The sequence below is a fragment of the Anas platyrhynchos genome, chromosome 15 (genome assembly GCF_047663525.1).
Source record: "Anas platyrhynchos isolate ZD024472 breed Pekin duck chromosome 15, IASCAAS_PekinDuck_T2T, whole genome shotgun sequence".
In the NCBI taxonomy this organism is placed as follows: domain Eukaryota; kingdom Metazoa; phylum Chordata; class Aves; order Anseriformes; family Anatidae; genus Anas; species Anas platyrhynchos.
This window is the reverse complement of record NC_092601.1, coordinates 10227501-10239887: the sequence shown is the minus strand read 5'-3', so window position 1 is coordinate 10239887 and position 12387 is coordinate 10227501. Positions and strand designations below refer to the sequence as shown.

Here is a 12387-nt window from a genome sequence, read left to right as displayed (position 1 = left end):
TTAAGGAGTAAAAAGAATGTATTGAAGTTGAAGAACAAAATCAGGGCTGCTATGTAGCAATCAAACTGAATGCTGTACAGTGACTAAAACGAGGAGCCTTTTACTTCATTACTTTATTTAGTACTTTACACAGGGAGATTACTGGCCTCCACTGCATTTATCTTTGCCAGTTACAGCATTTCTTTTCTGAAATTAGTTGCAAGGTACCTCCATATTTTTATCGCTTTCAGACAAATTATTTTGGTATGATTTATATTAGTTTCTGTCTAACATAGTCACAGGTGTCATTTTTTTTCTTTAACCTTGTGGAATACTGCTGTTTAGGCTGTATATTCAGCCTTTGACAGTTGAAAAGCAAAATTATCCGGCAGTGTTTTTTATTTGAAATTTACAGGTAGCTCATAACAAACCTCTCTTCCAAGAAGTTTAAAAATGTGGGGTACTCACTTCACATCTAAGATCTTCATTTTTTTTAACTTATTTGAAAATTAAAGTTTTAATTAGAAACTTCAGTTGTAGTTGATTGAACCTATCATTTGTCTTGCTTAATTTTTTTTTTTAAATATGTATTCAAGTAAACAAAAACAAAATTCTTAATAGCAATCTGATTCGGTATCATTTTATGGCATAGGCAAGAGAGACATATGCAACTTCTTTATTCTCATATATTAAGCAAACTAAACAACAACAAACAATAAAACTACATTCTCTCTGATTTGTAACAAGATAAGAGTTTCTTCATTTAACTTCAGTAAAGATTATGTGAGAATGAATATTGTAGCTGATTTCATTTAATGATACTCTCACTTAAAAGTGAAAGAATTAATATTTCCAATTATAGCAAATGTCTCTACCATGAGATACTTATGAGAAATATGTAACAATTGACAGAATAGACATAAAAATGCACAATGGCTGCACAGTTTTCTTTACTTTTTTTTTCTCTTTTCTTTTCTTTGCATAAGAAGGCAGCGAGCGTGTGTTCAGAACTGATCTCTATGCTGTCTATGCTCTAAACTTGAGACATAGCTAGTGGTTCACGATGATTAATGATGCAATATGGGGTATTGTAGTTATTGGAACTGCAATACTGTTAAAATTACATTAACTGTTTTCACAAAATGATTAATATTTGTGTATTGCATAACCAGGGTTTGCCTATGGTGCAGTTGTCCAAATTGTATATTACTGAAATTAAAATAAATCTTAACTTCTAAATAATAATATGTATTGAATTATTTGTTATGAAAATTAATATTGACAGTTAGGACTTGGATTTTCATTTAATTTTACTCTCAAAGAAAGTAACTTACTGTCTGAAAATGTCCCTTAGATCACTATTTTTAGTAAGTATATCATGGAGGGACTTAGGGTACAGAATGCCTCCACTTAATTTCTGTCAGATAGATCTTGATTAAAAAACTGATGATAATCCAAATTTTGAAGCTTGTCAAAATCCTTGATATTTGTAAATAATCAAAAATACCAGGAAACACTGAGTCTCATGCTAAGCACATGGGTAATGTACTTATTTCCTCTATTCCAGTATTATTTTCACTTCCTTCTTCAGTATTGTTTTGACTTTTAGCAATACAGACAAAAATTTTATTGTTTGTAGGAAACAATAAAATAATTAAATCACTGTTATCTTGATACAAATCTGGCATTTTAAGAACTGTTTTATTTTTTTTTTAGATAAACACACACTTTATCTTTGAGATGCAGATCAAATAAGTTGAAGTCGAAGAGGTAGAACATAGAATATTTGCATGCTCTTGTATATTCTGTGGACTTCCTTATTGTTTGCATGTTAATCTGTCTGTAAGGTCCTACAGTTTGCATCCCATGTGGTCCTGGGCAACCTGCCCAGGGGCAGGGCCAGATGACATCCAGAGGTCCCTTCCAACCTCAGCAATTCTGTGATTGTCAGTTCTGTGGTTCCCTTGCTTCACACATTTGCCTCATTTAAAACAGCTCTGGGTTGTTCTTGCATGGGTGTCAAACCTCACTGGCAAAACTTCAAGTAAATGAGTCTAACCTGTTTGTTTAGGTTTATAAAATTACAGTGTAAATTTTGCTAATCTCATAGTTTTCTGTGGAGACTAATAAACAGAACTGTCCCCCAGATCAGCAGGTTTCTTCAGAAGTCATAACCTGTAAAAACCTCTTCAAAACCTGATTGCATGTTCTTTATTTAGTGTATAGAAAGAGAAACATCATGGAAGGCCTTTTCTTAAAACTGTAACTTCAATAAAAAGGTTTAGAGAAGGGATAAATGAGTGGAGGTTTTTATGCTGCCTAAATTGAGGTTATGATCAGAGGCCAGCATAATATTTGAGGTGATAGTGCACCATTCAGTCCTACAACAGAATTATTTTCCCTGTTTTATAATTTTTTTTTTTTTTAGAAAAGAGTGAAGACTTCCGTTAAACCGTTAAAAGGAGTGTCTGCATATTTTCCTCAACAGATTGTTGTTTTGAACTTTGAGGAATGCTTAGTTTTCTCAGTTTTTTTCTTCTTAAAAACCTCTCTTCCTTAAATTCAGTCTCTTAAAATGTTGCAAAATAGCTTTCAAATCAAAAAATAGCTTTCAAACTCTTCTCGTTATTTGAACAATTCTATTTATAACAAATCAAAGCCACATAAACATACTTGTTAATATTGTTTTTGAGGTACTTGCAAGAAGTATGTATTTGATGCAATATTAAGGTTTATTGATTGCAAAGCTATACCATGTAGTAATGATTCAACTGGTGAATTAGCTGATGTTTGGTTCTTCTTTCCCCCCTAAGAAAATGGTAAGAGGTCAATTGGGATAAGTATGTCCTTAAATTGTGTTCTTACTCAGTTAAGAAACAGGAATACCTGAAATACTAGGTGTTCTATTGTGCATGTACAATTGCTGATGTGGATTTTTGTTACCTGCAATTGAGAAATCGCAAGGAAAGTATCTTAGTGGAAAGGGGTATTGTTGCCTTTTCAGTTTAACACTTGACTTTGTCACTTGCATGTCTACAAATTATGGAGCTTCCCATTCCTTTGGACCTTGCTTCTATCATTTCATAACAGACAGCAAAATAGCATTTTAGAGCGTTTTTTTTTCATTGCATAGTATATTTACAGCTGAACCTGTGAACCTGTTTTATGAATGATATACTAGCTTAAATACACTTGAAAATTTGAATTTGGTTTCAAGATGTAAGATAGAATCCTTTGATGTGTTTGGCTTCTTTAGTGAAGTAAAAAGTTCGAAGTGCTTAAGTAGCCTAAGTTCTGTAGAAATAAATAACCTATTTAACTGAGGAGTTATACAAAGATGGTAAATGATTCACCTTTTGTACAAGTTATATACCATTTTCTTGTTTTATAAAATTACATGATAGGAGATGATTTACTGTGTGTAACAATGTTGGTTCTGAAATTATATGTAATGAAACTCACAAAATAAATTTTGATAGAAAGTAGAATAGGTAAAAGAGCTAAGATGGATTATTTTATTTTATTATTTTTTTTTTTTCCTCAGAGCCAGTGTTTTGGTACTATGTGAAAGAAGTTCTGAATAAACACGAACTGCAACGCTTTTACTCTCTAAAGACAATTACTACAGATATTGGCAGAGGCCGGGCTTGGTTGCGCTGTGCACTGAATGAACATTCCCTGGAAAGATATGTTCATATGCTGCTTGCAGACAAGAATCGACTTAGGTACTGTATTCGATGTCATTGTAATGCTGGAAATGTGCATGTTTTGACAAATGAAATATGGAGATTTAAAAAACAAAAACAACAAAAAATAGCCAAACAAACAAAACCCCCAGATACAGCTGTCATAATATACCATATTAACTGTTGTGCTAGTGATGCACATGTTTATTGTGTTTATTTTTGAAATTTTGACAGCCATTGAGATACGGTGTCTTGTGCCTGTATCAACATGTAACCTGAAACTGGCTTCATGCTTACATGTGAGAATATATTTTCCTATCCTCATATTAATTTCCATTCTCCTTCCTGACACTCTTCCCTACTCTTCCAACAGTTTTCCACCCTGAGACCTGAATAGCGTAATGAGAGGGGCTTTGAAATAGCCCTTCCCCCTCTAATAAAATAACATATTATTGCAGCCTTGATCTTACCAATTCCACAGTAGTTGTTTGTTGCCTGTTTGGAGGTGCTCACCCTGTAATTTTGAAGCTCCACCGGTCAAGCAATATGTAGCTGGTGCTGCAGGTTACTTGGAAGTGGTTTTGTATGTATTTGCGAGCCTTCTTGTTACAGAGTTACTGTGAGAATAATTTACTGTGTATTGTGAATTCCGAAGGTATTTTCGATGTGCAAAATGCACTTAGATTCATTCATGCTTCTTTTCGCATACATGTTCAGATCATTTTCTTTTTGGAAACCTGTGATATTTATTCTCAGTAATTGTTGAGTTTGAGTCAGCCCAGTAAATTCAGCAGGAAGTCACTCTTTCCATTTGCATCAACTAATGGATATAATAGCAGAGCTGAGTTCTTTAGTGCCTTTCAGTCTGTCCCAATTCTCTGCAGCCTTCTCGCAAGACAGATTTTGGTATGAAATCAAATAAATATATGAACAAAAAAAAAAATCTGAAAACTGTTCTGAGAGATTAGTGATTGGAATTGCTAAGTCACTACTTACTACCCTGATGCTTGTACCAGTATTTGTAATATATCAAGATTGTCAGCACTGAGTGTTGTACACGAACTCTTATTTGCTACAAAAGTGTATTCTAGAATATTTAAGGTTTAAATGTTATCAAAATTCAAGTGGGAGTTGCAGAATCACTTTATGTCCTGAACTCTTACCTGGTTTGGAAACTTCTAAATGAACCTGTCTTGTTTAATACAGGTTGAGGTCTTTCTTGCTGTCTGTTTCTATGTTTAGTTAACTGAATGCTGATAGCAAAAATAGAGCATCGTGCTACTAAAAAGAGCTAGATTTAGAACAAGTAATTGATGCATTCATAGTGAACTTAAGCATTTCTTACGCAATTGTGTAAATGGTCTATATATTTCAGGGCTTCAGGGAGTTACGGTAATATATTTGATCTGTTGGGTGTGCCCATGCTTATTTTTCAGAGTTCTCATGTTTTAGAAGTGGAACATACGTTAATATCAGACTGCATATTCTTTGCTTTTTTCCTTTCAAACTTTAGTGTCTTCTATGAAGACTGGTCTTTTATGATGGATGAAGAACGTTCTAGTATGATCCCTACAATGGCAGCGGGTAAGACCTCTTATATGCTACTATTCTGGGAAAACTATTTCATTTTGAAGTGTTATTTCTGTTCATGGTTGTAAGGTGCTTCTCTCACCTTTATGTGGAGAATGTGCATCAGATGCATGTTCAGGGGTCAAGGTATTATGCCAGTTTGTTATGAACTTTTAAAACACTGAATCTGGCTTTTCTACTGTTCAGAAGTCTTCCAGGCAAATTTTCTGACCCTTCATCTGTAATAATAACTCCCCACCCCCTTCCCACCTCACAAAAATGTCTCAATTTAAAAAAAAAAAAAAAAAAAAAAAAAAAAAAAGGGTTGTTCCTGAGCTTAAAAGAACAAGGATAGACTTTTCTTAGTAAGGCCCAGATTGTAGGTAAATAAATGGGAGTAGAGTAAGAGTTAAGAACTGGCTACAAATAGCTTACTTCTATGGAGTTAATATATCACAGAAGTGATATATTGTTACTGTGTACATCTACTTCCCAGATACATGATCACCTGCTTCCTTCCGCAAGATACCATTCACAGGAGGTTTTTTATAGAGTATAGGAGCCAACAAATAATAAAGCTGCAGTGAAACTGATTTAAATATGAGCTTATAAATACACCAGCTCAGCTGCACATTAAATATGCAAAAAGTACTGTGAGCAGCCATCAAGATAAATTCAGAAGCGATTGCGTGAGCTTGAATAGTATCAAACAAAGAACGAATGGTACAGGGAAGGGTAAGAATTCAGGCTCAGAGGAATGTAGGTGAATTTTTGGGAAAAATATTTTACATGTCAAAGCTTTATTACGTGCTTAAGTTTTATTTTTGTAACTTTTGCATGAAGTATATAGTGGGGTTTTGATCTTATTTTTTCCTTTATCTGAAGGTCTGAACTCCATTCTTTTTGCCATCAACATTGATAATAAGGATTTAAATGGACAGAGCAAATGTACACCCACAGTGTCTGATCTGTTAAAGGAATCAACACAAAATGTAACCTCATTATTGAAAGAATCCACTCAGGGTGTTAGCAGCCTTCTCAGAGAGATAACTGCATCCTCTGCTGTCTCCATCCTAATAAAACCTGATCAAGACACTGACCCACTTCCTGTTCTCTCAAAGAATGTAAATGCTGGTAAGCATTTTTGCTGTGTTAGAATCATTCAAAAACTTTCAAAATGTTAATGTGTGTTTAAATATTTTTTTTCAATTAAATTTAATATACTAGTGACCTGAATTTTAATTTCTTAATCATAAGATTATGTCTCGCAGTTTCTGATGTAATGATTTTTTTTTTTTTTTTGATATGATTACATTTGGCACTTTATCAGTCAGAAATATACAGCCATATATCTGTTGTTATATACTGGATTAAAAATTTAGATTGCTGTCTTCAAACACCACCCATGTTTAAAGTCTGAATTCCTATATGAAACAGATAATTACCACAAATGAAAATCTACTCCTTTTTTTTTTAAACAAAACAAAAAAAACACGCAAAAACTCAAAACATGTTCAAATGCTTTTGTGTTGCAACCAGCTTGTAGGGTGTAGTCAATAACATGAATCCAAAGTCTTAATGTCCTGTAATTTGAAATTAATCAGGTAAAATGTGATATTTATTCTACATTTTCAGTTGCAAAAATAACAAAGGAATATTTTACCATCTTTATTTCCAGAAGTAGAGCTGAGAAGATGCTTTGCTTTGTAAAGTTACAAAACTGCAGAAAGACTCTTGGATTTATGTATTTTTCATTTAAAAAGCAAGGTTTGAATTTAGGCTTCAAATAGTTTTGGTTATGATAAAAAGAAAAAGTGTGAATGCTATCTGGTAGGAATAGGTGTTGAGATAAAATCTATTTTTTTATTGGCATTTAAAATTTTGTCTTTAAAATGACATTCAAAATAAGCTTGAAGTAAAGCTTTGGTTTAGTGTTTTAAATGAGATTAAAGTAGGTGATATTTAACTTGGGATAACTTTTTAAGTATAGAGTAGGCTTTCAAGATGAAATAACTGACATGCTGCACATGTCTACAACACAATGCATGTTATTTGTCTAGGTCATGCACATACAGTACATGCACTGTAAAACTTGCAATAAATCTTCCATTGAGAAAGTTGGTGTATTCAAATGAAATAATGTGCTGAATATAAAGTTAAATGTTTACATTAAAGTCAATGTTCTTTGCTGGAATTCTGTTTGCATTAAGAATGGATTTTAACTTCTTGCTCTTAAAAGTATGTTAATCACTGTTGTGGATATATAACTGTGGGACTTCACTTAAAACAGTTTAGTCACAGTGTTGTGTGGATGAATAAATTTCTGATGTTTCTAGGGGTGCTTCAAACTTGCAAGATCATTTATTCTCATTGATTATGATGTGCACATGAGGCTAGCTAATCACTGAAAAATGACCGTCACGTCTTAGATATGATGTAGTCAGGATTTCATTGTATTTCAAAAGCAGGAACTAATTAGCTGAGAGAAGGAGCAAGATTTTTACTTTCTTTCTTTCTGAAAACTAACTGCTCTATTTCTAGAATGTAGACAAAACTGTCTTTACTTGATTACAAGTTTTTTTTTTATTTTCTTGAAATTGTTGGATGTTTTATCTGTTGTGTAGACATACCTTGCAATATACACTAGCTATAATCCATGTGAGAAGGTGATGGAAAGGCTAACTTTTTCTCTTAAATTTTATTTTACAAGTTTGAACTTTTTTTCCACTTTCAATTGAATACTGTTATTAATGCACATCTGAACTAACTTTTAAAATCTGAATTATATAAAGCATATAAACCTTTAAGTACCATCTTTATTTTATAAGCTAACATGTATGGAAAGATAATGAATGGCATCAGGGATCTAATTGTCTTTTTTTTTCTAGCTCATTTAGTTCATGAGTTCTGTTAGGAAAAATTACAAATGTATTACGTTATTTTTCTTTTTTTAAAATATGAAAATCTTTATGTTGCTTCTAGACTTGAAATCTAAAAAGGATCGCAAAAAGAAGAAGAGAGTGACAAATATAATCTCATTTGATGAAGAGGAAGATGAACAAAATGTGGGGGATGCCACAAAACCTCTGGTTACAGGAGAAAGTTCAGAGGAGAATTTAGATAAATCTTCAGTTTTTATATTACCCTCATCTGAAACCAGTCTTGGAAAAAGTTTGAGCGGAAATGAAAGTAACCATTCATGGAAAAGCAATTCAGTGTTCATGAATGGAGAATATGAATACCAGAAACTAGATGTGAAGAGTATTGATGATGAAGATGCAGACGAAGATGAGCTTTATGGAAAAACACTAGGAAATAAAGGCACAGAAAATGAAATTGAACCTTCAGAAAAGTAAGTAATTGAAGGAACAAGTGATAATTTTTTCATGCTTTTTTTTCCTCTTTACGTCTCTTTTTTTCAGGGGTACTGGCTAATTTGTGTAACTAACAGAAATCCCTGCACTTAGGGTTTTCTTTAGTCATTCTTTGTTTGAACCACTTGGACTAGTTTGGAGATATTTGGAATCTAAGTTCCACTTAAAAACACAATATTGAGATTTCAGATGTTCTCCATGAGGTTCTCAGATGTTTAAATTCTTGCGTGATATAGCCAAGCTATAATTCTTACTTTTTATGCTACTTGCTTATTTTTGGTATGATACCAACTTCAGTTTGGCTTAACAGTAAACCCACATATTATTAAATAGAGACTGACAGTATTCAGTGTAGACATTAACCAAGACAAAAACATAAAACTGATGGTTTGGAATGATCTTATCGTAGAATCATGGAATTGTAGAATGGTTTGTATTGGAAGGGCCCTTAAGGATCATCTAGTCCTTGTCCATGGCAGGAGGTTGGAACATCTCCTACTTCCCAACCAGACCACGTTGCTAAAAGTCCCATCTAGCCTGGCCTTGAACACTGCCAGGGATGGGGCATCCACTGGGCAGCCTGGACCTTGCCACCCTCATAGGGAAAAATTTATTCCTAATGTCTAATCTAAATCTCCCCTTTCTAAGTTTAAAACCATCACCCCTTGTCCTTGTCTTATCGCTACACTCCCTCATAAAGAGTCCTTCCACATCATTCCTGTGGGCCTGCTTTAAGTACTGGAAGGCCACTATTAGGAATTTATGTACATCTTTGTCGATTTATGTACATCCAAACCAAAAAGTTGGCAGACAGATGGAAATAAAGGTTTTTCTTGCAATGATACTTCCGAAAGAAATGTGAGTGTTGTGAAAATTAATGCTGACTGTTTATATAGGTTTTATTTTCTTAATCTAGGCCTCATGAAATAGTCACATGCAACTCTCAGATATGCAGTTGGAGTCCTCTGCAGGTCCTGAATGATGACTCAGATGTTCTATTTCCTGTCAGTGCTGTTGGCTCTTACTCCCAGACTGGTAAGTATTTTAATTCTATCTCATGCCAACAGAATTTGTAAGAAAACTTCTAACATGGGACGATGACAAATAGTATGGGATTATGAGGATTTAACAAGATACCATACAGCTGGGACAGGATCTTTGAATACATTTTTTTTCTAGATAGGAGACAAAGTTATTTGAGTAGTCTTATACTTAGCTCATATCTAAGCTGTTTAATTGAGGAGGATTTACCCATATCAAAACAGACCAGAGTTTTGTTGTGATTAAGCTGTGGTCTTGTATGTATAGTATTTTACTAATGATTTGGATGGTTGACTAGAAAGTATCCTTATCCAATTTCTAGGTACAACTAAGCTGGAAGAAGCTGAAGTGTTTTTGATAATTTGAATTTAAATTAATCTTGACAGATTGGAGAAACGATTAAATATTGGATGTAGTTCAATAGAAGCTGTTATCTGTGTATATACAGGGTGAGGAATGATTGGCTAGGAAATACTTCCTTGGAAAAGGATATGGGAGATACAGTGGGATACAAGCTGATAGTAAGTTATCAGTTCTGTGCTTCTACAATAAAAGCACATTTCATACTGAGATGCGTAAATGGAAGTATCACTTGTAAGTTTATGCTCATTTGGCTCAGCTGCAATATTAAGTGCAGTACCCCAAACTGCATATGAACGGTGATGAGGACCGTTTAGAGATCTTGACGAAAGCAATGAGAGTGGTCAAAGGTATAGAAAAGAAGGTCCAATGTCTGTGTTGGTAACAAAACAAAAGAATTCCCCCTCAAAAATCTTGAAGTTAATATTTTGCTAGCTGTTTATAAAGCATTGCTTTTATAAAACTTGGGGTGTGTTCTCCTTTCAGTGACTATTAATAACTTCTCAGTGGCATTCAAATAATCTATTGTAGTGGTAAAATATTTCATGCTTTTTGCATATACATTATTTATGCTGGGAGTTCGAACAGACTGTTAACTGAGTGGCTGTGAAAAAGAAATTTCACTTCTGTAAGTAAGATGATAAGAATAACATGATTCGTACAATAATGCTGTACTGCCCTCTGCTGTATTTTAACATTTGTACCTCTTATGAAATGTGAGTGGTTAATATAAAGTACAACCCATTTTCTTCTAGCTTTCCCAGTAACTGGCAAGCTCATTATTATTATGATAAGATTGCTGCTAAAGCATAGTGAGCTTTTATAAAATACAGAGTTTAACTCAGTGTTTTACTCTAAAGGTCTTACACAGATAACTAACAAGATATGTATCTATTTCAAATATATTACAACATACAGTGTTGTATGCTTATATGAGTTTTCAATTTTAGTCTGCTGCTGTGCTTCAAGGATGTGTCAGGGCATATCATATCTCCATGTACCTAGAGATGAGAGATCCTGAATCAAAAGTCAGGTGCCTGGAAGAAAACTGGAATATACAGATCTATACTGAGCTTCAGTAAACTCTACAGCATAAAAAATGAACTTTCTTCTCCATAGTCATCCTGACATAACTCTAATTCCCATCAACTTCTTTCCTGCTTCTTAAATTCTATATAATATTTTTTTAGCTCATGATTTCAGGTTTGTTTTAGGGTAACTTTGTAACCCTTACATACTGATACCAGAAAATGTAAATGATTCTTTTTTTTTCTTTTCTTAATATGTTCACAGAAGGTAGGTGGTGTTGTTTTTCCTTTCACCTGACCCACTATCACGGTGGGCCCAGTGATGTGTATATTTTGATGCTGACAATTGTGTATCTGTGGACAGATGTATATTATCCATGCTTTCCTGAAAAGTATCTGATTCCTGGTATTTGGTTCACAGCCTTATGTACTATATGTATACATAGTAAGTCAGAGAAAAGCTATGGTGCTCTGTTGGGAATGTATAAAGGACTGGTTCCTTTGCAAGGTTTTGGATATTGGGGACTAACCACAGATTTATTTCCTGCAAGTCACAAAACAGACTTGTAATGAGTATCAGATGCCGTGTTAATTAAACTCCCGGGGCTTGCAAAAATAACTTCAATAAGAAGTCTCTTCATAGATTTATAACATTGCTGTCAATGTTAAATGTCTATGTCTAAACTATAAAAAGAAGTTTTGCAATAATTTTTTGCTAAACTGATGGCTATGTTACAGTCCTGCTGGCATTGAGTGTGAAAGTACAGAAGCCCGCTTTGGAGAAAGCTTTTAAACACTTACAATTCTTTAGTAAAGGTAAGTATTGCTTTATTTAAGTACTGTTAATTGAAGACGCTTATGCATGTGCATTCTACTTTAGATAACCTGGAGAATGGAGAGAGACATGAAAGTGGTGTTCATGCAGTAGAACTGATTCCAAGAAGATCTGATCATCCTTACAGGTACATGTCAAGTATGTTTTAAAATAAAAAAAGCAAAAAAACACTTTCCACCTATAGCTGCTAGTTTAGTATTGTTGCCTAACAAACAGCTACTCTGTATTCGAAAACAAACCGTTATCAGGCTACTCATGGAAATTTTTGGAAAGACAAATGCAAAAGCCTACACTTCCCTAATTTTATAGTTTTAATATATTGTACTTTTCCTGGTCATTTTGAAGAAGTCACGTAGTTATGTCAATTTGAATTGATAAGCGAGCATAGCCTCCAGGTTTTGGAAATAGCTTTTATGTTGTTGTTTATTAACCATACTCTCCGTGGTCTGTTGATTTGAGCCTTTTTTGTGTGTATTGAAAAATCAGATAAAACAGATACATTAAAGGTTAATTAA

At 33.7% G+C, this 12387-nt stretch overlaps 1 protein-coding gene across 3 annotated transcripts in view; it reads left to right on the top strand.

The window, feature by feature from the left end:
* SNX29 (sorting nexin 29) overlaps positions 1-12387 on the top strand; it is a 134616-nt gene that overhangs the window by 11520 nt on the left and 110709 nt on the right. For all 3 annotated transcript variants that reach the window (XR_003500765.3, XM_005018445.6, XM_005018446.6), the window contains exons 5-10: positions 3524-3704; positions 5179-5249; positions 6120-6368; positions 8217-8586; positions 9525-9643; positions 11918-11999. Coding sequence is in view for 2 of the 3 variants with exons in the window: in XM_005018445.6 (XP_005018502.1) it covers positions 3524-3704; positions 5179-5249; positions 6120-6368; positions 8217-8586; positions 9525-9643; positions 11918-11999 (1072 nt within the window). In the remaining variant the exon portion in view is untranslated. The remainder of the gene's footprint in view (positions 1-3523; positions 3705-5178; positions 5250-6119; positions 6369-8216; positions 8587-9524; positions 9644-11917; positions 12000-12387) is intronic.